Source organism: Tripterygium wilfordii, chromosome 18, assembly GCF_013401445.1.
Source record: "Tripterygium wilfordii isolate XIE 37 chromosome 18, ASM1340144v1, whole genome shotgun sequence".
Classification (NCBI taxonomy): Eukaryota; Viridiplantae; Streptophyta; class Magnoliopsida; order Celastrales; family Celastraceae; genus Tripterygium; species Tripterygium wilfordii.
In genome coordinates, this window is record NC_052249.1 from 13021518 (window position 1) to 13048512 (window position 26995).

The 26995-nt window shown below is 37.3% G+C and overlaps 3 protein-coding genes across 20 annotated transcripts; 2 read left to right on the forward strand and 1 right to left on the reverse strand.

Moving 5' to 3' along the window:
• Nucleotides 1-496: 496 nt before the first annotated feature.
• On the forward strand, nt 497-6859 carry LOC119984534 (vacuolar protein sorting-associated protein 26A-like). 4 transcript variants are annotated; one of them, XM_038828533.1, is made up of 12 exons: nt 497-702; nt 1431-1474; nt 1562-1636; nt 2059-2133; nt 2244-2316; nt 3279-3323; nt 3521-3632; nt 4478-4544; nt 4868-4912; nt 5235-5290; nt 5595-5770; nt 6187-6859. In XM_038828533.1, exons 2-12 carry the CDS (start codon nt 1472-1474, stop codon nt 6363-6365), a joined length of 906 nt encoding a protein of 301 aa, XP_038684461.1. In that variant the 5' UTR covers nt 497-702; nt 1431-1471; the 3' UTR covers nt 6366-6859. The 4 variants fall into 4 exon arrangements, with proteins under 4 accessions (XP_038684461.1, XP_038684459.1, XP_038684460.1 ...); XM_038828531.1 differs by lacking the exon at nt 497-702 and adding an exon at nt 919-1275; XM_038828532.1 differs by lacking the exon at nt 497-702 and adding an exon at nt 919-1211.
• A 479-nt stretch (nt 6860-7338) lies between these two features.
• LOC119984748 (molybdate-anion transporter-like) lies at nt 7339-16915 on the forward strand. Of its 12 annotated transcripts, none has more exons than XM_038828839.1 (13): nt 7340-8134; nt 9182-9419; nt 9519-9644; nt 9741-9906; nt 11528-11740; nt 11871-11986; nt 13765-13909; nt 14018-14186; nt 14927-15197; nt 15363-15631; nt 15741-15956; nt 16206-16308; nt 16538-16915. In XM_038828839.1, exons 7-13 carry the CDS (start codon nt 13869-13871, stop codon nt 16597-16599), a joined length of 1131 nt encoding a protein of 376 aa, XP_038684767.1. In that variant the 5' UTR covers nt 7340-8134; nt 9182-9419; nt 9519-9644; nt 9741-9906; nt 11528-11740; nt 11871-11986; nt 13765-13868; the 3' UTR covers nt 16600-16915. The 12 variants fall into 12 exon arrangements, with proteins under 12 accessions (XP_038684774.1, XP_038684775.1, XP_038684776.1 ...); XM_038828840.1 differs by having other exon boundaries at nt 7340-7579; nt 7977-9419; XM_038828846.1 differs by having other exon boundaries at nt 7339-9419; nt 11849-11986; nt 13808-13909.
• Nucleotides 16916-17593: 678 nt separating this feature from the next.
• On the reverse strand, nt 17594-24633 carry LOC119984750 (nuclear speckle RNA-binding protein A-like). Of its 4 annotated transcripts, none has more exons than XM_038828851.1 (7): nt 24405-24633; nt 22257-22372; nt 21941-22172; nt 21791-21852; nt 21623-21704; nt 18069-18111; nt 17594-17920 (listed from the first exon to the last, which is right to left on the reverse strand). In XM_038828851.1, exons 1-6 carry the CDS (start codon nt 24508-24510, stop codon nt 18095-18097), a joined length of 615 nt encoding a protein of 204 aa, XP_038684779.1. In that variant the 5' UTR covers nt 24511-24633; the 3' UTR covers nt 17594-17920; nt 18069-18094. The 4 variants fall into 4 exon arrangements, with proteins under 4 accessions (XP_038684779.1, XP_038684781.1, XP_038684778.1 ...); XM_038828850.1 differs by lacking the exons at nt 17594-17920; nt 18069-18111 and adding exons at nt 18943-19407; nt 19528-19653; XM_038828853.1 differs by lacking the exon at nt 18069-18111 and having other exon boundaries at nt 17594-18026.
• Between the last annotated feature and the right edge of the window lie 2362 nt (nt 24634-26995).

Consider the following 26995-nt stretch of genomic DNA (forward strand, 5'->3'; position numbering starts at 1 on the left):
ACGCCGTCCATCCCGAGTCTCATTTCTCCTTCTACTACTTATATCAGGGCCCATTAAAATCATCATTCTTCATCTCTCTCCGTGTCAGACATGGCTCCTGTAATAGCCTTGCTGTTCACCATGGTGGTTTTGGTTTTGGTTTTGTTCATGATTATTCGGTTCTTGTCAACCACGTCCTCGTTAAACCTTCTTGGACGACTTTCCAGGACTTGTTTCACATACACCAGCTCTACAAGGTACCACCGAGTCAGACTGACCTTCAAAGTCTCCAACACAACCAACTCTACCGCTAAGTCTCCACTTACCTCAACTCCCTGCCTTCTCAACACGAAGACTCCAATGTCACCAACCTCTTCACCGGCCATAAACCCAACGACATCATCCTCCGCTTCGATCCCGAAAAGCACTCCGTACCCGATATCTTCCTTGGCGCCCAAATGTCTTGGACAACACATTCCAGTTGAGGCTGAGCAAGAAAGACGAGCGTCGCGTTTTGCGTCCTTACTTGCAACACATTTATTATTCTGTCCGTTGCCGAGGAGAACCACCTCAGAAATAAAGAGAAGGATGTACATGAATTTTCCCGTGGCGGAGGGTGTGTACGGACGGTGGAGATGGCTAATAAGTTCCTCTGTTTCGACTTTCGACGTGTATGATGCTGACCTGTCCAGAGTCGCCGATGACGCTGACTTAAAATTAAATGTAATTATTAAGAGATTATTCTTCTAGGATTTACTAGTTACTTCTTGCATTCGATGCACTTTTACCAATAGCTCTATTGTTTAACCTGCCGGGCCATAGATTTTTAGATTCTCAGGCCGGCCCATAATCTCAACGAGCGGCCCGGCCCCACTCACTAACTTGGCCGGCCCACTTTACAACCCTCCTCCATGCGGATCCCTACTAGCACGTGAAAAACAAGTGGCTGGCAACTGCTGCTATTCTATTTTGTTTATGTGCTCAATCATCAAATTTCCCGGTCGAACCTTGTTCTCTCGCTATGAGTCAGTTCGATCTCACTTCTTCCTGCACGGCTTATTGAAGCAAATCTTATTCTTTACGCAGTTCCGAGAGATGCGTCAATCGTTTGTTTTTTTTAATCTCTATTCAAAGATTCGTCATCCTTAATTTGCCGGCCCCGCATTTTTCAAAATCGATCCTGATTCTGCTGCATTTCGTTCAATTCACCGGGATTTCTTACATTTTTTAAGGTGGTGGTTTCAGGTTTGCATCTAAGTATTTGCGCGAGTGAGAAATTCTAATGTTGTGGCCTCAGTATGATAATAAGTTAGGGTTTAGGGAAATTAGCGGAGATTTTTTTTTTGGTATTCTTGGTTGCTTTGTCGCCTTGTACGTTGTTTTTCTTGAAAAGGAAGTTAAGGAGTTTTTATCTGCTTTGATTTTGAATGAATTGACTTTGGGTTCATCAGGTGTGTTGATCCGGGCTTAAGGAGACTAGACTTTGAACATCATGGTAATATATCTTGCTGATGGTTATAAACTTGTAGTTCATCGAGTCTTTGGTATTTTATTGATTAAACACTCAAAATTATTTTTCCAGAATTACCTTATTGGCGCTTTCAAGCCATCGTGTAGTATTTCAATCACATTTGCTGATGGGAAAACTCGCAAGCAGGTAAACCTCTGATTTCCTCCGTGTATCCTCATATAATACCAGTGTAGGTTAGATGAAAGCGAGAAGAGCCTATAAACTGAAGTTTTTAAAACTGTATCATTGTTTCTTTAATGTTTGTTCTCTCTTTTTTTTTTAAAATTTCCCATTAAGTATGCACCTGTAATGCTGGTGCATGATAATTGTAGGGTGTTTATGGCAGACAGATTCATGTATTTGCAGTAGCGTCAATTGTTTATTGATCGTCTTTATGTATCTGCCTATTCGATTTGCATAGTGTGCTTAGTGGTCTTCGTTGGCTTCTGGATTTAGTTCAAAAAAATTCTATCAATTGTCCCGTTTTTTGATTCTAGCCTTTATTTTTAATTCATTCATCGCAAGTTAAACTTACATGTATTAGTTTTTTGTATGCTGGTGTTTATTAGGTTCCTATAAAGAAGGAAAATGGTCAGACACTTATGGTCCCACTTTTTCAAAGCCAAGAAAATATTGCTGGGAAGGTATTTTGTGACGTAGTTGTGGATAATAACGAATATGATGTGCACATTATATACATTATTTTTAACTTTAAGTTCTTACTGTCTTATTTTTCATTTATTGGCATATCTAGATTACTGTAGAACCAGTTCAAGGAAAGAAGGTTGAACACAATGGTGTGAAAATTGAGCTCCTAGGTCATATAGGTGAGCTCTTGATCTGAATTCTGATGGTATTTTACAGTACATTTTGCTTGAAAGGATAGGGTTGGAGAACTATCATTGCATGCTTCACTTTGGTAATCCAAACTTCAATCCTGTCTTAGATGAGCCCTCTGGACCTTATCATTTGTGAGGTAGTGTTTTTTGCACCTAGTTTCTTGTAAGGAAAGCTCGTTTGATAGCTGTTATTCTAGCTTGGGCTTCCTTACCCAGTGAATGTGGGCTTGATCAAGACCTGAATCTTGACTAGAGTGCTCGTAGGAAATATAAAATGAGAGTGAAAACTGAAAAAGAACTCTTGGAAGACTGTTTAATTTTTATAGAATGCACATTGTCTAAGATATAGGCTGCCACTTCTGTTGCTAACATCACTTTCCTACTTATTTGGATTTTCTCTTATGGTCATTTCTATGATATACCTTTGATTGTGGAAATACTTACTGCTGTCGTGCTCTAGTTCTAGATTTATCTCTCTGCTCACCACCTCCTTTTTATATTAAAGCTGCTGTCTCATTGAGTTTAGGTGAATCTGATTTTGTACTTCAGACTGTTATATACACTTAGATTAAAAACCTTCCTGAAGGATATCATATTTCCTTCCCAATCTTCGTTCTACCTTCTTCTTCTTCTTAAAGCGAAGAGGGCTCTGTATGAAGGGCTCCAACTAGTTTGATATTATTGGGTCAAGTTGCTTCTTTATAAGATGTGTGTCAATGGCTTACTCTATAGCTTCTTAAGTCTCAACCCCAAAGTTTCAAACTCCCTTTCAATTGGACAGTTTTTATTAGAATGGAAGGGATGCCTAATTTCTTTGTCGATACTGCCATTGGATACCTTTTTCTTTTTTTTTCCAATTGCATGTTAAAGGCATCTCTTAATAGTATTGCACTATTCCCCATCCTATATTTTGAAATGAGATTTATGATATATTTTGTGTTGATTTGCAGAGATGTACTTTGACAGAGGAAACTTTTATGACTTCACTTCCCTCGGTGAGTATATTTTTATATAGTTTCTTTGACGCAGAAAAGGGGATAGGGTTTGTTGACCACCTTCAATGTCAACACCTACTATTCTTTATACATCTGAGTGATGGATGTTTTTGTCCTTGATGATCTTAAATTTGTGAAAAGTGGCGAAATCTGTATTTCTACTTAGCTTTTTGTGATTTGCATTCTATTGCCTGCAGTTCGTGAATTGGACGTTCCTGGAGAAATATATGAAAGGAAAACATATCCTTTCGAATTTTCTACTGTTGAAATGCCATATGAGACATACAATGGGGTGAATGTGAGACTCAGGTTTGCTATTTACTCACTCTTAAAATTCTAGAGGCAAACCCTATTATGTCTCATATTTGATTGTAATATTCAGTAGTGTTTCATTAACTACTTGCAGTTTGGTTGTCATAAGTATTTATAAATGTCCTATGGCTCTCGAATCTATGTAGATTTACTAGAGCTGCGATTTTTTAGTCATTTTTTTGAAGCGTTTTGCACCTTACAGCTTGGCTTTACTACGTATTTCATTTCATAATGTTCAATGTAAAATAGTAAGTTAGGCTAGGGACTGAATGGTTTAGATGACTCCACATATTGAGATTACTCATTACTGCCATCTGTAGAGGGTTAAATTTCGGAATTGTTTGATAGAACTATCATGGCTACTTATTGTATTTTTTACCATTATATTCATGGTTAGTGATATGTATGCATACCACGGTTGAATTCCCAAGTATATTTCAATCATAAGCCGCAGCCTGCAGGTACCTAGTGAAAAATATAGTTATTGTTTGTTCAGTTTCTTTTGTGAAACAATAGTGCAAGTAAACTTAATAGCACTTCTCCGTGGTCTCCACTCGTGAATTGACATGCCTTTGTGATTTATTAATACTAATAGATGGTAAACAGGGTAGCACTCACTCACTCTACTAATAACCTACAGGTTTAAGTGTGCCTAACTGGCTGTGGAGAAGCTAAGATTGGGAGTTCCAAAAGAATTGCCCTAACTGGAGTCATATGGGAATTTTAGGGGATATATAAAATCCTTACATATGCAAGTTTGGCTAGTGATAGGATGAAAGTTTTTTAATGGTGTAATGGTTGACAACTCATCTAATACTAATTTGCCTATTTGCTCTTTCCAGATATGTCCTGAAAGTGACTGTAAGTCGTGGTTATGCTGGAAGCATAATGGAGTACCAAGACTTTGTGGTAATATATTTTACTGGGTGTGTTTGCTATGTGTGGGTCATCAATTTTTTGAAAAATACTGAATCGTTTTGTATCCTTCATAATTTTAGTTGAGTTCAATTTTGTTGGTATGAAATATCAATTCTGAGCATCATAATTCTGGAAATTATCACACCATGCAAAACCATCTTTTCATGTACTGCATAAAGATAGTAACAGTAATCTCATTAGTTAGCCCTAATCTAATGAATGCAGCCATATCTGGCTAAGTCAGTTCTGTTAAAATTGTCTTTCTGGCACTACTTAAATTATTACTGACAAAGCATCTCTAAATTTTGAATTAGGTTCGTAACTATTCCCCACCTCCACCAATCAACAACAGCATCAAGGTGAGAGCAGAATTTGAAATTTTGTAGAATGAAGATGCAGTGCAGTTTTCACTGCTAACAAAGTCAAACATCACCATTTTGATGTTTACGGCAATTTCTGTGACCAGTATACAAGTGTGAGATACCAGTGACAGTAAATTGGGCCCTGCAGATGCTTATTGAATGGAGCGAAATTATTGTTTCATCTTTTTTTCTTTATATATAATGTATGTGTGTGTATACATGTATATTTATAAATGTTGACGTGTGTATTTCTTGCACTTTACAACTGCCAATCTCTATTAATCCTGAGACTTTACTGTAATCTTACTGTGTTGTGCAGATGGAAGTTGGAATTGAAGATTGCCTACACATTGAGTTCGAGTATAATAAAAGCAAGTGAGTTGAGCATATGTTGTAAATATGGTTAATGACCAATTTGTTTGAGCTATTATGCTCTTGATTAAACCCCAATCAGTGTGATAAGAGTCAGTTGAAATATTAAGAGTTTGTTGTTTCATCTGGTTTTGTTTTTGCTAATTCAGCCAAAGTGCTTTTCTAATCACAGTCCGATTCTTATCTTAAATGGTTCTAGCTCAACCTAGATATATGGGTGGCTTTGTATGTTTTGCTTTATCATTTAGGCATGCAAATTGATTTGTTGGCTGTTTTCTGAGGTGAATGTCATGTTTGCTGTATGCAGGTATCATCTAAAAGATGTTATCATTGGGAAAATTTATTTCCTTCTTGTAAGAATCAAGATAAAAAATATGGACCTTGAAATCAGGCGCCGAGAATCTACAGGATCAGGGGCCAATACTCATGTTGAGACAGAGACACTCGCTAAATTTGAGTTGATGGATGGTGCTCCAGTCAGGGGTATGTTTAAATATTGATTTTCCAGCAAGTTTCAATGTATGCATCACCAACCAAATATAGTGGTTATCATTTTCTACCACCAAGCCATATACACAGATATGCCATTGCAAAAGCTGGCATCATCTATTTATTTCATTTACAAGGCCAGCCCAAGTCACTACCATATGTACTAATCTGCCATTGCAGGCACCCAGTTTTGGCCTTATCTGTTCATATTATTTAGATGGCTAAGTTCTTAAGACATGTACAATGTGCCAATGCAAGCATTAAGTGATTATCTGTTTAATGTATTTAAGACGGCCTAAGTTACTTGGCAGGATTCATTTCATTTGACTTTAGGAGCATTACACTTTCTGCTGTCAATCTGTCACTGACAAAAGTTGTAGTGTCTTACTAGCGCTTGCTTGCTGTTTCAGGTGAATCAATACCACTCAGGCTGTTTCTAAGTCCTTATGAACTGACGCCAACACATCGGAACGTTAACAATAAGTTCAGTGTAAAATATTATTTAAACCTGGTTCTGGTTGATGAGGAGGACCGGCGGTATTTTAAGCAGCAGGAGATTACAATATACAGGCTGCAAGAAACTTCCTGATTTGAGCATTGTACATGATGTCATTACTGCAGGTGCTGGACGTTTGGATGCTAGAAGATTAACTGCCTGTATGCCTTATGGCACCCTGTAAAGCCTTGAAGATTTTGCAATTTCTGGGGCGAGGATCCTCTTTTCATATAAAGGGCCGGAGTTGCATTGTGTACTTGCTTGCTCACATCTTTGTTGAGAAATTGTTCCAATTCGTGTTGTGTACATGATACAGATAGGGGCCGGAAACTGGTGAAGGGGCCCTTTTATCCATACGTTCTTCAATTGTCTGCCATCTGTTGTTTGAATAATCTGGAAAACAATTGAACAGGGAATCCGAGTCTTTTCTCGGGCTATCTAACAAGAAGTTGTTTTGCCAATACCTTGAATAATTATCATTATTTTAGTTTTTTACTCGGTCAATACGTTACCAATATTTTGGCTTTATTATCAAAGTCAATTGGTGATAATTTGGTATCTACGAAATAGTCTTTCATCTTTTTCTTCTTCGTAATCCAAGTTTGTCATTTTGACATCTTTTGTGAGCATAAATTTGGATCGTTAGGTCCGTGTACTGTATTCGCAAGTTTCTCATATGACTGACTACATGGAAATTGCTTGATAGGTACTCTTACAATTTACATCACACTGACGATCATTCTCTCTTTCTCTAACCCTAAATCCAGAATATACTATTGTATTGCATCTTTTTCCTTGAGTCATTTTTGTATCTTCAGAAGAAGTTTTGGGTCATGAGACACAGCCACGAAGGCTTTGACAAATCAATAATAGAATCGACGAGGGGGGCCCGAATGATTCTGTTAGGACTTACCGACTTAGGACTGTGACAGACTGTCACCATCGGGCAATCGGCCCATGTTGCGTCTTTACTTAACGGGCTCATTCTAGTCCAATGGGCTTGTCTATGATGCCAGTCCAATCTAATCATACAAAGATTTACGCTGAGAGCCTGACGTTGATTCATTTCGCGGTCACGCACAGGGGAAATCAAAATTGGAGGAAAAACTCTTCAACGTCTTCGCGCTGCGGCCGCGATGGTGGAGGCAGAAGCTTGTGAACAGTTTCAGGACTTGTAATTTCTCAACTGAAACGAACCGAGTGCGAGCTCACGATGGAAGCTTTCACTGCGACGAAGCTCTCGCCTGCTTCATGATTCGTCAGTAAATCCTCTAACGCTCAAATCACGCGTAACCAGAGATCCTCAGGTTCCCTTCCCCAACTATTTTAACCTTGTTTTCTTGCTAAGTAATGAGATTCGATTCGACATAGTTTCTGAAGTCTTCGATTCACAAATCATATTCCTCTAATTAGTGTTTGTTTATTCGAAAATGTGCAAAAATAATGGAAATAACTACCTAAGTTTCTCTTTCTTAGCATTCATCGGTCCGTGTTTGGTTCCTAAATAGTGTCAGAAAGCATTAGGAGAGTATCGTATTTGTATGTAGTATCGCGCGAGACGTGATAAAACGCAATTAAAGCTTCTACCCAGTTCAGTGAAGAAGTAAATCGAAAATGTCTCCATATTTTGTACCCTCAATTTCGTTTAGCAACCAAACAACGTTTCTTTTTATTCTTGTCTTGATGAATTTCTTTGGTTTCGAGGAGTGGTGTTTACGGTATTGGACACACTTGACGCGGTGCTTGATGTCGGAGGCGTGTATCATCCGAGAAGAGATCGTTATGACCATCTTCTAGGATTTCAGGAAGCTCCTGAGCATGGCTTCGCCACTAAACTTAGAAGTGCTGGTATTGTCTATAAGGTACCCCTGTAACTATTACTATTACCATAAACATGGACATGTACTCTGTTTTTCTTCTGATCTCTGTCTGCAAGTTATCATTTACTTTCCATAAGCGTGGCTTGTAAGAGTAAGCAAAAATGGTTACGTTGTTTTTCTTTCTTTTAAGACAAAAACCTTTATGGACCACAAATTTCGTGCTAATGGGCATTGGAATTCATCATATAGTCTTATTTTGTGTTGGTTTCACCTCATTTCGTTTTTGAAGCAAGATGGCAGAGCATCCAGAAGGAGACATTTTGTATTCTCCCATTTTTGGTTCATAATAATTTGATTCCTCTTTGTTTTTCCAACTACCAAGAACATGTTTCTCAAGGTTAGCGAGAAGCTTCTTCAGTTTAAACTTTAAAGTTTAAAATGAGGGCTGTGTTGTCAAATCAAAATTGTTACAACCTTTGTGCATATGTGGAGAAAGTTGATTCCGTCTCGCTTGTTTATTCTTTTATTTTTGTTTGTGGAGTGAGTTGGTTTTGTCTTCTTTCTTTTTTGTAAATAGACAGGTTTGAGTATAATTTATATTATGTTGTTGTTAACTTGAATCTGATGGCGAAATCTCTTTTCAATAACACTATGGAAAAGAGATCATTGGAAAGGAGCTTCGGCTTCGTGAGGGAAACCCAGACGTACGTTGTTTATTTATTGCCATTTATAAGAACTTTATGGAGGTAACATATACTGCATATTGTTCATCCTTATAGGTTTCGAAAATCTTGATTTTGTATTGTCCTTGAGTTTTCATCAATACTTCATTATATGTTTGTCAAGTGGCATGCTGATATGTTAGACTTCTATCCTTATCGGAGATTCTGGATGTTTTAAATCATATAGCGAGAAATGTGATTCTATCTAATTTGGGTTGTATGACATGTACAATATTGTGTGAACCTCGATCAATGTTTGTCATCTTATACAAACTTGACGAACTGCCTGTCTATGATTACCTTTGTTGGATATACATGATGGAACCTGAATCATTCGCCCAACAATTTTTTTTTTCTGAGTTGGTAGCATGTGAGATGACTTATACCTTCTGCTGATGGCACATAAAGACTTCCTGGAAGTGTTTCGAAAGCAGTCTTCTTAGTCTTGTGGTTCTCTTATGTTGCTGGCATGTCATGTTTGTGGTCCTTCTTTTGGTGTTGATGTTTGCATGCACTGGACTTATTCTGGGGGATGCTGGTAATCATTGTATTTGTGGCATTCGTTGGCAATTGGCATAGCAAAAGACTAATGCTGATGAGTGAAGGTAATGTATCTCGCTGAAGTTCAACTGAATCTGGACTTCCCCAGGACCCCACTGTTGTGAATTGTTAGCTGTATATTGTCCTCTTTTACATGTGATTAGTGTGCAGTTTGGCGGGGATTAACTACAGCGATATCTATTGCATCTCTATTAGTCTTGATGAATTACAGACTGTTTGGTTGAATGACTACTTTGGTACAATGCCATAATATCTACATTTTTTAGGAGGTAGCTGTCAGAACAGTTGGGCATTGTGTTTTGAATATGGTAATTTCTTTCTCTCTATCTCTCACTTATACTTTTTCCATTCGTCTTGTTTTCAAGAGGATGTGGCGGCAAGTAACCTCTGAACAATGCTTTCTCTATGGAGTACGGGTTAAGTGGCAGGGGTTCAAAACCTGTCACTCCCCCTTGTGCAATAAGGGGAAGAAAAAGTAACAGTGCTCCTACAAGATGTTTTATTGTCAACCAGTTACAACTGATTTTTAAGGTGTTAATATTTAAGATCTCATCTTTATTATTGTAGAGGTCATGCCATCTTTACTTTCTTATTACTATGTAGTGGTAGATTATCATTACTTTCGTTCTTATAGTTGTGAAATTCCCTGTGGAAAGACTTTCAAACACTTGAGCTATGAAGTTCAAAGTCAATTTTGTCATAAGCTTATCATATATGTACAGCTCTTAAAGTCTTCATACAAAGAACATCTTCAATCTGTGGACAAAATAGAGCAATCTTGATACAGATACATCAGAAGTTTCACTAGGAAAAAAATTTGAGTTTCTCTACTGACTGCTCCTTTAATACTGATGCTGCTTCACTCTTCAGAAATAGCAGGCAATCCATCCTTAAACCATGTGTAAGGGCCCCCTTCTAAATGGAAAACATTCATTTTGTAGGGGTTACTAACATGCAGCTGCATCTTAACGTAGTTTCTTGAATTATTGTTGTTCTTACGTCATGATTCCTTGAATTTTCCTGAATAATTTGCTATAGTACCTCATACTATTCAGCTCCAATAGTACGTTATACAATCATAACATATTATTTGACGTTTCATCAATAATGCTCCTCCTAGTATTTATGAAGTATAGTGTCATAGATGTAAAGTTATCTGGTGCAGTGAAGTTCTTAGCAATGGAAAACTGTGTAGAATGACAAAATGAAAAGTAAGAGTAGGCCAACCTTGATTGTTGACCCTCTGGGAGATTTTGAGATGTCTTCATGGTGCCTCCGGCTGAGCAGGTCACTATTATTTTGCATCCTTATTTAAATTTGATTCCACGCCTGCTAGCCAGTAATAGGCATAAAGTTGACTTAGTTTGCAAGTTAAGTGAAAATGATGCAACACAACAGAAGTATGGTCAGATAGCCATATGGCCCATATCTTACTCTGGACGAACTCGGGGTTTTCCTCTGTGCCAGCAAAGACACCGAAAAATGCAAATGCTACACGCCTAGCAATTTCCCATGCCATCCACTCCTTTATAAGCCTATATATTTGCACAACCACCGCTGATAGAAATTTCTAGTATCGATTCTCATGTTTTGCTGGAGCTAGCATTGCACGATGATAATATTTGGAAACTAGCAGTAGTTTGAAATGTTTATATGGTATGGTGAATCTTGAAAGTAGATTGTAAATAAAGTTGCTATCTTGTTGAAGTAGTTCTTCTGATTATTTTTGCCACTTCACTGGTCTTAAATTGTTTGAAGTGACTTGATGGAGCTTTGGACTTTAATATAGCAGACACATCCAAATCTACTGAATTGCCAGTCCAACTATTGTATAAATCTCAAAATCGCAAATTTACCTTTTTTTTGTCTTAAAACTTGATCCTGCTTTTCATCTTATATTAGTGCATGGAAATTTATTTTCTATACAGTGTTTGGGGTGATGGATTGATCGAGCAAGAGAAAAGTATGGCCTTCTTCCGTAGAAGATATTCTCTTTTGAGTTTCCTGTCTTCTTCAGCTAGTCCCTCCAATATAGGATGGAAGAACCCTATGATTATCAGGCTTGAAGAAAAAGCTTTAAATGTTTTGTTGATGAATCAACATTAGCTTCAGTTTAATATATTGGAGTTGAAAGTAAGTGGTGTTTTTGCAGGTTTTGTTGCAGTACATTGGATTTTGCAGCGCCCTTGGATAGTGTGTGAAGACGATCTTTGGCTTAGAGAGTTAGAGGTCTAACTGTGAAGCAGAATGTATTGTGTAAAGTAGTTTTGAAGAGGAAATCAGTGGTGAGGTTTGCAGGTTGGGATGCAAGGAGAATAGTGAAGATGGATCTTGTCTGAATGAAATAAGAAGAGCCATATTTTGGGTGAGCTCTAGTGCTTGAACTAGTTTTACCAAGTATAACTTTTGAAAGCTTTGTGGAGAGCATTTGCGTGCGAAGTTTTTTTGTTCTCTAAACGTGTGGTTCATACAGTGACTTGGCCATCTCATCTCAGATTGGATTCCTTTTCATGTTGCTGCTTAGCGATAAAGTTGATGATATAATGGGCTATCTCTTCTCAGGTTGAAACCATTTGGGTCTCACGTCACTCAATCATCTCATAGTGACCAGGTTAATAGCCCACGACTCATTCTCATGTATCAAATTAATTTATTTGTGACACATAACACTTGTTTTTCTTTTTATACCAAGCATAAGCAGGAAATAGAAGTGTTACACACTCCATAATTTATCATCCCAAAAGCATTTTAACAATGTGTGACACTCATTAATTGAGTGTGATTTTCAATGGGTCTTTGCTACAATCAATGAATGAGTGTCACACAAGGACCCATTTGGAATGATAAATGTCGGTATCTTTATCATTTTTGAGCAGCAAATAGGTGAAAGACAAGATACTGAAGATAGTATTTGAAAAAAAGACGTGAGAGAGGGAGGTTTAGGGGCAAATAATACTCCTATATATATATATTGGAGTAATTAGTTCGATGATAATTAAAGTAATTTGTTGTTTTGATCCCTTTAATTAATAGTATTTTTTTAGAAGACAGCATATTCTCTCCAGCCTGAGCCTGAGTGTCTCACAGCGCTCAAAACCCTAGTCAAACGAGATAACATTCATGCATCAGAACAGAATATTTTTAAAATGGAATCGTAAATAGAGGATCAAAAGCTCTTTTCTTCGCTACGCTATGTACTGAAGCTATTCTCTCTCTTTCCCTTCCTAGAAACGGAATGACACAATCACAATCTCACTGCACAGCTTTTTAGCGCTCTCTCTTCCTCCCACTCTCTCATTTTCTCACGATGGAGATGTTCTTTTACTTGGTGTTTGGGGGCTTGGGGGCACTGGTCGCAGCATTGGAACTCACCAAGAACAACAGGGATCGGATCACCACTTCTACCGCTTTCAATTCCTTCAAGAACAATTACATTGTCGTTTATTGTCTAATGATGGGTAATTTCTACTTCTATATATGGAAGATAACGCTCGATCTATCTCATTTTCTACTTTAGATCTTACTCAATAACCAATGCATGTCTCCTTTCTTGCTTATTGATATCACATAATTTTCCTCCATTGTTTCTGAAGCCCTAATCACAAGTTAGAATTCTCAAACTTTACTTCATAACATCATTCCAAATGTCAAATCTGGGTCACATGACTTGTTTATTTGAGCTTCAGAACGTGAAAGGAAAACCAATGATTCACTCGGAAATGTTCATGCAACAGGTTCTTGTGGATTCGTGTCCTTTGTTGTTGTTTGTTTTTTGATGTGTTGTGATGTCTGCGGCTGTGACACGGGGTCTGGGTTATATGTTTGTGTATGTGGTTTATGCGTCTTTGCTTGTTGGAACCAAGGAATGGGGGACAAGAAAACTAATCAGTTTATTGTTTTTAATTATCATTGTCTATTGAGCTTCTTGTTTTTTTGGTGATGAGCTTAACACAGCAATCTCAACGGGTGTGGAATAAAGCAGCCCATAGTGTTGAGTAAACTTTTCCCTTCCAGTTGTTATCTAAGAAATACTATGGAGGGGTTTACCATTTTTTGTGGGAACTATGTTGTTGCTTGTTAGATCTTGCTGCTTTGACATTACTCATGCTTTACATTATACTTTTGCTCAATCTAAATGGACAAAACTACTTTACTGCACCAGGATTATGGATCAAATTACTGGCTAGCACATTGAAGTGGGAACAATTGTTGATTATGACTAAGTAGTTAATATTATTTTTATAGTAGTTCCTTGTATCTAATTAGATTACGGAATATGAGATCTTGCTCATATAGTCATATTGGACATGTTTGTTAGTGTGCTCATTAGAGAAATATGAATGTGCTTGCAATTCTTTGCCTGACTATGTACTTTATGTGTGGCAATAGCTGGAGACTGGTTGCAGGGTCCTTATGTCTATTACCTTTACAGTACATATGGCTATGGAAAAGGAGAGATTGGACAGCTTTTTATAGCTGGTTTTGGGTCTTCCATGTTGTTTGGGACTATTGTTGGTTCTCTTGCTGACAAACAGTGAGATTTTCCTCTAATATGAGTTTCTTTCCCCCTTCCCTTGACTCTCACTCTTCATGAATCGAATACCTTGTGCTAATATTTGATGCTTTAGTGTCTTAAATTCAGGGGCCGAAAGAGGGCTTGTGTGGCATACTGCATTACTTATATACTGAGTTGCATCACGAAACATTCTCCTCAGTATAAAATTTTGATGCTAGGCCGTGTTTTGGGAGGTATCGCCACTTCTCTCCTGTTTTCAGCATTTGAGTCATGGCTTGTTGCAGAACACAATAAGGTGAAGAATGATATCTCTTTCCTTACTCTTCATATGCATGACTCTTTGCTACTCTGGGAAAAAGAAAGAAAAATTTAGGTGAAAAATAGAATACTCTTTTGGGTCCTATTTATTTGAATGTGGTGTCAGCCAGTAGTTTCTATGCTATTGTATATTAGGGGAATTTCAATATTCAGTGTTGAATTTGAATATTACAGTATCTTCTTTTCTTTTCTTTTTTAACTCATCACTTTCTACACGTTCTCCACAACTATCTTTTTAGTCCTTGCAACTTGTTATAAGTTTACACCTCAAGAGGCTCCTTTTAGTTTTGCATCATTGTTCTGCTATATGCTTGCTTTTTCGTGCAGCAAGTGGCTTGGCAAAGATTTATGAATATTTCTTTAGCATGACTTCTTACGGGAAATTTTTTTCTTTTCATTTTGTTGATTTTAAAGAATTCAATGTCCAAAGTCCTAATGTTCGGGTATAAATGTAGAGCCAAGAGTGTAATTTTTGGTATTTTTTGTTCATCGAGTTCACATTTTATTTGGTTTGTTCCTTGCCGCAATCATTGGGTACTTCCCATTCATGTTGTCTGAAGTCTTTATCAGGTTCTACTATAAAATGTTGCATTCTGTGCATTTTCTACTAGTTTTGGTAAAACCTGGTGACAAGTTTTAATCATAACTGATTTTTTTTATTTCGTCCACATCTGCTTGAAATTTTAACTCTTCGGCTTTCTACGATCATACATGAAGAGGGGCTTTGACCAACAATGGTTATCACTAACTTTCTCGAAAGCAATATTTCTTGGCAATGGTCTTATTGCTATTGTGGCTGGGTTGCTTGGAAATTTACTTGTTGACACAATTGCTCTTGGTCCTGTGGCTCCCTTTGATGCTGCTGCATGCTTCCTTGCAATTGGTATGGCTATTATTTTATCATCATGGACAGAGAACTATGGTGACTCTTCAGAGAGCAAGGACTTGCTTACCCAGTTCAAGGGTGCTGCGGTGGCAATTGCTTCTGGTAAGATGCGTTGTGTACTTTAAGCTGAATAATTTATTTGCTTAGGGTGAATTTCGGCGGAACGAGTGCCTAGTTGCTAATACTATTAGTTTTTCATCCTCATCATCTACGCACATTTCACTTTCTTTTGAATTTCTTCCTTAATTCATCATTCATGTCATTCAGATGAAAAAATTGCATTGCTGGGTGCCATCCAGTCTCTGTTTGAAGGCTCCATGTATACCTTTGTATTCCTCTGGACACCTGCTTTGAGCCCAAACGATGAGGAAATTCCCCATGGTTTTATTTTTGCAACATTTATGTTGGCTTCTATGTTGGGAAGCTCTCTTGCATCTCGTTTGATGGCCCGCCCATCATCCTCCAGAGTGGATAGCTATATGCAGATTGTTTTTATTGTCTCTTCAGTTTCACTTCTCCTTCCCATTGTAACTAATGTATGTTGAGGGTTATACCTTATCCTTTTTGTTTTTCATCTTTCTTGTGTATTTTTTTTTTTCCTGATTTTGCTTCATCTTATTCTTTAACTTCACTGATTTGGGGCAGTTCTTGGTGTCGCCTTCTAACGTGAAAGGAGGAAGCATCTCATTTTCTGGTTGTATCCAGCTTCTTGGATTTTGTACTTTTGAAGCTTGCGTAGGAATATTCTGGCCATCCATTATGAAGATGAGGTCCCAGTATATTCCTGAGGAGGCCAGAAGTACCATCATGAACTTCTTCCGCATCCCTCTGAATATATTTGTGTGCATTGTGCTTTACAATGTAAGCCCCTTGCTTAACCAATAGGCATATGAGGCCTGTGATTTCATTATTATACCATGGTTTGGAGTGCATCTTTTGTCAGGAGTGCCACTTTTGACAGTATAACAACTTTAATTTGTTTGAGCCCTATCATGGTCCATTATTGTAACATAAAGATTGCTCAAAACTGGTCTTGCTGGGGATGTTGTGTCCAGTTAGACCGTTAACCCACTATATCTTCCTAATCTTACTAGTTGCTTTGATGTGAAGGTTGACGCATTCCCTATTACCGTCATGTTCGGTATGTGCTCGATTTTCCTCTTTGTGGCATCTATCTTGCAGAGGCGGCTCTTGGTTATTGCAGATAAGCCAAGTATTTTTCTCACTCTTTACAATTTTAGATCTGTTAAGCTTTTATATAAATCCAGTACACTTGATTTGTTTCAAGCTTGTGTTTGTATAAAATCAATATGCATCGCACCTGTAGTAATGTCTGGCCAATATCCTGGTACCCAAACTTGCTAGTATATATGTATCATGAATGCCAAAAGTTCTTGTCCTTATTTCTTGGTTCTTATAGTTGGCATTTTCTAATGCTACAGAGACACAAGAATGGACAGCAATGAAAGAGCACAATACCGAAGCAGAGCTCCTAAACATATAATTGAAGTTGAGCTGACGGTCCAGGAAATTTTAGCAGGTTGAAGGCAACCAACAAATCATTCCTTCAGCTATTGCAGTTTTTATTTCATTCGATGATATGCTAAGTTTGATACCGAAGCATAAAAGTTAGTAGACTCAGAGAGCCGGTGGAGGAAAAAAGAAAGTTGCATAAGATCTTAAAACCGTCATCAGTTATTCTGACATTGGCACAATTTAAGAATTACTTAATATTTTTTTTTTCTGGTCATCATTGTATGAAATAATTCATATTTTAATTCTTTTGGAAGATGGGTTTATACTTGTATCAATGAGTTCAATGTTTTCTGGACATTTTTTTTAATCCATTGTTTTTATCAGGCACACCAACATAGATTTCCCATCACAGCATGACAAACCAAAAAAATGATTTGGTGGATCATGATCACTATGCAAATCAGCATTGGAACTCCAAAAGAAAATACGTGAGAATGCTACCCAAAAACTTCAAAGTAGCAGCTCATTTGACAAAAACATCCGCCCAGGCATTTTGTTGCCTACTAATCTTCACAATACTCCAGTTTTGGATGCCATTCAATTTAATACGCATGTCTTCAATCAAATTTTCAATAGCCCAATTAGAAACCAACTCAGGTCGATCAATTGCATTAACGACAATCAAAGCATCTCCCTCAAACTGTACATCATACACCTGAAGTTCTAAACATCTTTGAACTCCTAACCGTAACGCTGTCGCCTCACCCACTGTAGCATCCACTCTATCACTGAAAGGGAAAGTTACCTATGCATTTTCTTCCGACGGGTGCACTACTTATAAAACTCATTCCCCAGCGCGTGAAATCAGTCATAATACCAACAAATTTGACCAAGACGCGGTTACGTCGTTGACCCAGCATACACCAACACCACGCAGAGGAACACAAACGCCTACAGAAGCAAAATATGCTATATGCCTACAGAGTACATACCTACCAAAACCTGACAAATAAACTCCCGAGTGTTTAAAAATTCAGTCCAATTTGGCGTATGAATTCTCAACTGCCGCTAAATCTCCAAAGTTTATACTTCCTAGAAAGTAGAAAGCACATTAAGCAAAGGTTTCAAACACAGGATATACATTTTCAATCATATATAATGTTTAGTCGTAGTTTAAAGATATAAAAACCAACAATATCCTTTCACAAAAAATTCCTGCAAGGATAATCCAATCAAACTAGTTCTGGTGAGTATCTTGATGCCACAAATATCAAAATGAGATGTCGAGAGAGTGCCTACGATGAAACAAACAGCAAAATTTGCGCCCTTGCACATCTCAAATTTGGCACCTATTAAGCAATTAAGACCATCAATCCATAAAAACACCAGTTTCAGAAACTCAGTCAATCAGCACAGTGCGAAAATGATCCGGTCTTTTGACATAGAGAGCTTATCCTAGTTAAAACACAAACAAAAAAATACCTAGTCAAAACATACCTAGGTTAGGACTTGATGCACTGCAGTCACGATACCATGGTGTCTACAAGAAATGGCGCATAAGAAACAGTTCAGATCCCTATCCACACAGTGGGCTGGGGAGAGAGCTGCCATGCAGATCTTGATGCAAGAATGCCTTCCACTTCTAACCACTGCTATATTGATAACAATACTGCCTAATGCAATCTTATATAAAACATGTCATACTATCAATCTTCAACTAGCAAGATAGGAACATAGATACTCGATAATGGACGCAGATAACAAGTTTAACAAGAAAAATACAAAGCTGCTTGCCCAAGATATGAAATTGAGTAACTGTTGGCCGGTTGCCAAAGCAAGCCTCTTAAGACTTGCCCTAATGTGAATGCAAATGGTTAACCCAAATCCAAACCACTAAAGCCTCATGAACGTAAATGCCTAGTTCACCCTTTGAAGCTTAATCACGATTTGATTCCAAGAAAGTGGAAAATAACAATAATTTATATCACTATGACATCATTCGTGTAGAATCATGTACAATCTAAGAAAGCAATCTCATATAAAACATGTCATATCATATTATCAATCTTCAACTAGCAAGATAGGAACATAAATAATCGATCATCAACCCGGATAACTTATTTAACAAAAAAAGTACAAAGCCGCTTGCCCAAGATATGAAATTGAGTTAACTGTTGGCAGTTGCCAAAGCGAGCCTCTTAAGACTCGCCCTAATATGAATGGAATGGTAACCAAATCCAAACCACTAAAGCCTCATGAACGGAAATGCCTGGTTCACCTCTTGAAGCCTAATCACAATTTGATTCCAAGAAAATGGAAAATAAGTAAATAACAATAATTTATATTACCATGACATCTAGAAGACAATAAGGACTGAACAGCCCAACAATATACGTTTAGCATTTAACTCCACGATTATAGACGTTTAGCGTTCAACTCCACAATTATAGACATTTAGCGTTTAACTCACCATAATAGACGTTTAACGCTTAACTCCGCTCAGGATGAACTGTGTTTTTGTCCCTGATATAAACTTCAGAAACTAATTCCCATAGCAGAGCACTGACAAATACAAACAAGTCTCCACCATCCTCAACGAGAAATAAGCAACTTCTTATGAGATGCATTAAGATAGTATAAATTATTTTAAAGGAAAAAAAAAAACATAATTGAAAGCTTTCTAAGGACGAGCACGCGCTCTAATCTCTCGCAATGGGTGCACAATTATAGGGAACTACAGATTTAACTTTGTGCTAACAAAAGCGTCAAATGTAATTCTCGAAATGGCGACGTTGTATTGTCCCTCATTATCATAAACTCCTGATTTGCGCAAATCCTACAGAGAAATGTCGTTCCACGATTTAGCGAACGCGTCGTTTCATACAAAATTTTCTACGACAACACCTACGCCCAATAATAACAAGAGCTATGCGGATAATGGGAAAGCCTTAATCACCTGAAGATCACATAATTCAACGCTTGCCCCGATGCCCGCCACCTGACCTTGCACCAGGATAGCGAGCAAATTGCAACCTTAGGTGGACCGAGTCATGGTCATGGTCATGCTCATCAAATTTGTAACCTGCAAAATCAAGCTTAGCTATTTCCGCGCACAATTACCACTCGTACAATGGCGAATCAGGATCAGCAGAAAGATGATATAAGAGGTGCAATTATCACCCCAAATACAAAAACTTGAAAGACACAAGAAAAATGCCTATAATCACTCTCCAGGGCACCGAAGTTGTGAAGTGTAGACGCACACTTATTTTGTAAGCTCAAAAAAGAGCTCACTGAAAGAGGAATGAAAGAATAGTGTCTGCTCCTTCCAAAAATATGGCTTGCCACAAGGCTTTTCTTTGTACCTTAAATTTACTGTTAAAAGGACAGCCATTTAAGAGGAGGGAAAAGGGGAACGGAAGGCAAGAAACGAGATTAAGACTTTGAACAAATTCTCATGGGATTCCAGAGGTGCAGTTACCAAAACAGACAAGTAAGGCATTCACCTACACAGTATGACAGGTGGTCTGATATATGCCAATTGCCAAGACCTACTGGAGCAAAATAGGTTTCAGACAGTAAGTCGGGTTAAACAGTCGCGGAAAGTATATTCAAGTTGATCAAAATTGCAGACAAGATAGCCGATTTGGTATCCCAATGTTATAAACCAGTAACTTCGAAGATCGAGTATTTGAAAATAACAGGGAAAACAATGTTAACCCTTCCACTAGAAGAAGCCCCTTCAAAAACGTTCAAAAGTAACATGGGATACTAGAAGCACCAAAGTTAGCAACCCTTTAACCGCATCAGCTGTCAACATAAGGAACTCTTGGAGAATATTGGCATTAGGAAACCTGTTTATTCTTCTACAGCAATCTGAAGATTTTCATTGTTCTATTTTTTTTTTTAAAAAAAAGTGATTTTAAATTTTTAGTACTCATTTTCAAGGCTATAAACAATTCAAACAAAGATATTCGAAAACTGAGAATGCAAAGGAACCTCTAAAAGTTAGACTCCTTACGTCAGCAAGTAAATAGTTTAATGATCTACGTGGAATATCTAAGCTGCCTCTGTCTACCTAGTTATTATATATTGCGGTAATTGACAAATGAAAGATACTTTCCTTTCTTTTTTTATGAATAAGAAAGCTACTTTCTTTAACGTGAAACAATAAGAGAATTACTCAATAGCATGACCATCACATGGAATACCAATTGTACAGCAATCCACGCCTTTTACCACCTTTAGATAATATCCTTACACCACCATTGTTGTATTGCAACCTACAGAGATGGCTGCTCGGTAATGTGGGAGGCAAAACTGCATACATCTAACCTTTCCGAATCCCAGCTTAACTAAGGAAGCCTTGTGCATAAGGCATTGTTTCTTTTCTTCTTATTATTATTATTTGTATACTACTGTACTCGCTTGGGCACAAATGTACGACAAATGAACACCGGGTGGAAACTGTCTCAATATGTTTACCCAATTATTTTTCGAAATTTCCTTCTTTCAAATAGAAATTTCCATTACGGAATGATTCGTTTGATTTGACTTGCATGAAATTAACACTAATCATGATACTTATGAAAAAAAATGACAATAAATGCCCCGTACTGCGATCAACTTGCCAACCTAGCCCCACCCACCCAAAGAACAAAGGGGGAGGAAAAGGAAAGAAAATGCCATAATATTGGAAATGGAATGCAAAATTCTTCAGGGACAATGTAAAGTGCACTTAAAAGCCAAAGGTCCTGTCAGTAAGGTAACAATATCCTTATCATGATGTATCATTATTTAACCTAAAACATTGTGGTCCTTAAACAGTTTGACCTCACACATACTACTCTCAGTAAATGGTTCATTTTTCCAGAGACTTCATCCCTTTAACAGCATGCCATTTCAGTGTTGAGCAAGAATGCGCACTATGTCATTATGCCTTTAAAGGAAGAGAAAAATAGAGGATACGAAATCATATAGCAGTAGGAATCCACAAGCACAGCTGAAAGAGTATGAAACCAAATGTTTAAAGGAAAATGTGTCAAGCAAACCTTGCAATGCATCCATGGCAGTGGCTGCATGAGCTGGACTCAAGAAATCTACAAAGCAAAGTACTAGTGGCTCTCCCCCATGCTGCGCAAATTAATAAAAATGAATCCATTAATTTAGCAAATATTAATTGTTCACTTTACACTTAGCGTATGCATAAGAAAACATACATGTCTTGATTCCTTGTTCACAAGTCTCACTTCCTTGTAGCCAACAAAAGGGCGAAATATATCTGTTTACTGAAGTGAAGGAACAATCCTAGAAGGAGAAGAATGCAAGAAATAACAGGATTAAGTATGGAAAAGCCGGAGGAAGGATACGAGATACTTCTCTCTGTGTACAGTTAGAAGGCAAGCCCTCCACAAAGAGTGTACTTGAAGCATCAGGTGGAAGGGAGACCTCAGACCTTCCAAATCCCAGGCTCCTGTCCTTTACAGTAAGCCCACGGTCAATAGGCTCAACACCCATCTTACGCCGGTCATCAATGGGGCGGCCTGCTACCCCTCCACTTATGAGCCTGGCAGAGTGTCCCCCACCATATGATTGAACAGGCTGGTTCGGTTAATTAACAAATTACTGATGATCAATATAGAGTGAAAAAAAAATTGGCAAGGCAATTGAAGATTTCTCGAGTACCGTGCTGCGAAGATAACGGTCATAGGATGCTCCAATGGCTTCAGTGTCTCTACTTAGAGCTCCCCTATCATCATTACGAGGATAATAGTTGGGCAGCTCGTGACCACTAGGGACATCTACAAAATTAAGCATGTGACTCAATAATATGGCAGCAAAGTAGGAAGAATAAAAGGAAAGTGACAAGTTGAACAGGTAATCTAATGAATAGAAAACAAGTATAAAGGGGAAATCAGACTATGAGAGTCTAAAGCAACCACAAGAACAGTAATTTGTTTATCATGACTACCCTAGTAAATCATTCAACTCTTCAGATATCCACTAGCCACATTCATTGTAAACTACCACATGAGACTAATAAGGTTAGGTGATACTATCTCGCTGCACAGGCAGCTATGCAGAGAATATAATATGTTTATTGGTCAACCTTGACAACAATATTTGATGTCCTAGTCCATGTTTCAAGTACAAGGGAAAAAAAAAAAAAAAAAAAAAGAAGGTAACTCCCGTGCAAAAGGCTCCCTTAGTAGAGGAGGTTGGGGAAAAAAAAAAAGCAAGATGTACACTGCCATATCCCCGCAGAGGAGTTTCCAGGAATTTAAATCATGACCTCTAGGTTGCGGTGAAGCAACTTTATCACTAGAGTCTAGATCAAAGGTTCATTCTTGAAAAAATCATGAATCTCAAAGTCAAACAATTATAAGATGGCGAATATTAATGAGTATCAACATTCAAAGTGCATATACGAAGGGGGAAAATAGTTTTGTACATAATTCCTATGAAACTCAGCAAAGATGCACCGATTTCGTTACTTTTTTCATGGCAAGGATACAGGAAAGACAATGATTCAGGCCCAAAATAACATATTCTAATCTCCTAGAAAAAAGAAAAAGAAAACTACATGTGTCATGACTCTTATTCCAACTTGACAGCTATTTTTTTAACCAAAATGCAATCCCTTGGCCTAGTGGTAAGGTTACTTCTCTGCAACCTGGAGGTCATATGTACAAATCCTGAAACAACCTCTCAGCACCACAAAAGTAACAATGTGTAGTTGTGTACATCCAGCCTTTCCCCAATTCCGCCTCCATTGTGGAAGTCTGGAGGAGTTATTGTCGTAGCTGCTTAATCAACTATCCATTAATAACTAATAATAATCTGAAGCCAAAATTGAAAAGCATACCTATGTAGTCAAGGAACAAAATTACCCGAGGTCCACCTCGTAGATTAGGAACTAACAGTGCCACAATTTTGAACATCATCAGAGGTCTATGGAGAACTTCATTTGATTCTAAGATCAACCATCACTAGTGAACGTAACGGTCAATACCTTAATCCCATAATTTATTAAACCACGCAAGTAACAATTTTTTGCATGCTTTCATATATACGAGCAATAAAGGTTATACACACAAACACGCACAAATTAATGAGTCCAATCAACGAAAGGAGCCACAACTAAAGCCAATATTCTCCTACTGCTGTATACTTCCAGAAAAGTTGAACTAATACCGTGTTTGTCATCAACTAGCATATCAATTACACGAACATTCAAGTGATTTAAGTTACCATATGTCAAATATTTGAAATAACACTTCAATAAGCTAAAAAATATCAGTTCTTCACTCTTCAGTAAGACGTGACATTTTCTTAGAAAGATACTGGTATGAGTTCTAAATAATATTTTCTCTCACAAAAGAAAAACATAGATGCATCAATAGAATTTAAAGAAAAAAGGAACACATCTCTCAATTTCCCACAGATTTCCCTTTGGCTGCTAAAGCCTAAAACAAAGTAGGACGAGAGGTGAACAAAAATAGGAAATATCAAAAGGAGCTCGCTAACACCTGCTTAACCAACTTAACCGAAGGCAAAAAAAAAAAAAAAAAAAAAAAAAAAACCCCAAAAAGTAAACCCTAATGAGATAAACAAATAATAATAAAAAAACACAACGTTCAGAATTTGGTTTCGTTTCTCACCCATCAGTTCCTTATTAACCTAAACAGCAAATCGTGGAGCTCAAAAAAAAAGCACACACGAAATAACAAGCAGCAAACCTAATTTTCGCTACGAATGAGGAAAACGGTGCAGCTTGATGAGCCAATTGAGGCCGAAATGGTCAGAGAGGAAATCTGAGGAAGTGAAACCTACCATAATCGGTCCGAGGGCGTTTTCCGACGAGAGTAGGGATGGACTGCGGTGTAGGCGGCTGCTGGTGTTGACGTGCGTCATTATACCTCCAATAGGCATCCGCCATATCTAGAGAGACGGTGGAAGAGATATTTTGGACGGCTTATGCCTCCGCGAGAATAGGTTGAAGAAAAAAACAATTCGACGGAGAGGGATTTTGTCTGCGATGTGTTTCCCATATTTTTATTTCTTTAATCCAATAATCCCTTGTTAAAAAAACATTCTAAAAAGTAAAAAAAAAAGCATATAAATAATAGGAATACATTTGTGACTTTGTTTTATATATTATTTTGAAGAATTTCGACATATATATATATATAATGAAATTGTATAAATTGTTTAGTTTGTCTGGAAAATGAAAAATTGGCTGGAATTTTTTTTCCCTTTTTTATGTGACTGTCATATTTCTAATTAACAAATACTTTTAAACTGACTAAAAATGTTAATCCCACTGATCTGATCTATCTATCTAAAGACGGGACAAAGAAAAACTAAAAATCTTCTCTCGAGACATGAATACATGATTCAAGTGATCTTCTCTATCTCCAAGAATTCCTTTCTTTCTGTTTTGTTCATAGACAGGGAGGGAGGGACTCTGATGTTTGCTAGCTTCCCTTTGCTGCAACAAATAAGAAAATTTATGTTTTTATCTTAATTAATTACATTTGAAAATTCAAGGAACCCTTGCATTGTAATATATTTCATTGATCAGAGGGGGTTAAATCCATCCTTACTATAGTTTTTCCCAGCAAGTTTACTAGTACTGATTATGTGACAGATGAAGAATCATAAATTCAAGCCTTGCAATTCAGATGAGATGAAATCTGATTTAGATCAATACGCTTTCGTGAAATGAATCCAGTCAGCTCACAAAGCTTATCAGCTCAACAAGCTGGGTTGATTTTTCCCATAAACAAATCTAAATAGATAGTCAACTTCTTCTCTCTGAATTATATATTATGAAATTTTCAACAATTATTTTTTAATCAAAATATATAGTCTGATTCTGATGATTTCCTTTCCTTTGCTAAATGAAGTGCAATAGGGCCCAGTAATTGACGGTGCACGTGAGTGAGAGTCACAGGCAAATGATCCGGCCACCTCGTTTCATTTTCACTTGTTGGACTTGGACTGATCTGGTAATACCGACCATCATATTCGCCAGCCGATCGAGTCATCTAAAACACCCTCTCCCTCTCTCGCGCTCGATCTGTTGGAGTTGGACTTCCTGTGGACTCTCACTCGGTCTAGATTGCATGCTATATATGAACGAACAGCAAGGTATAGTCAAGATTTCATGATTCTAATACCTTTTTCCTTTTTCCCCATCAAGTTCAATGCTTTGATATATAGCTAATGATTCTTGATTGAGTTAATTAGGTTCAAATTTCCCAACTCAAGCAAGGAATAATGACCTTCTCATCCATAAACTAATGGGTTAATTCTTTATTATAATCCAATCTACACCGCATTACTCAGTTGCCTTTACGTGATGAAGATCAAAGATTCCATCTTTACTTTATGAAATTTTTAATCACTGGCGACAACAAATCAACGAGATCTCCAATCTATTTCATATTTTATTAGGTAGGTGCTAGCTTCCCTGCTCTAGACAGCTACACTACTCGATCTTCTTCATCATAATTAATTAAAACTTTCATTTCATTTCATAGAGCTAGGTTCTACTTGATATTATTGAGTACATAGATCGATGATGCTTGGCTTTGTAATAACAATGACATGTTGTTATGGCTAGGCACAGGTCACATATCAAGCTGTTACCATAAAATAGGATAGGTTACCCCATTTTATGTATTACAATCTGATCAAGGAAAGAAACAAACCCTAATCACGACCGACACTAGTCCTAGTCTTTAAAAGCTTTTAGGCCACCCTCGATTAACAAACTTATATTAACATAAAGGAAAAGAAGCCAATAGACTTCACAATTAAGTTTAATTATAGCAAGAAAGAAAGGGACCTGCACCTGCATGTTGTGGTGGTGCGCCATCATTCACCATTCACGGCTTTAATATACAAGACACCCTATATATATATACATAATCTAGCTAGTGGTGAACACCTTGGACATTATATAACAAAATAATACAACGTATGAATAAATAGGCCCAAGGGTCAATATGTTTAATATATAAAATATTATATTGGAGGATAACCATAAAAAAAATATCATTTATATGGAGGATTTCTTGAGTGGGAAAGATTATTATTTCTTTTATATATTTAGCACGATCACCTAGGGGGAATGTTTGTGGGTTCTCTCTACCAATCAAGAGGAAGGAAAAAACCAATTCTGGTTACAGCTTCTTTGTCTTTCAACTTTCAACATATGTAACATAAGGAATGTGGAGATAAAAATAAGAATTTTTTTTTCTCTTTTTAAATCTGAATTGAGTTATCTATAAAGTGGGATGCTAAAGCTTAGTGCATCGGCCAAATAGTAGGCACGTTTAATTTTTCAATTTTAAGAAATTAATTTCCGGGGACTCTATATATATAGTCTTGAGTCTTATACGTACATTAGGCTTGCA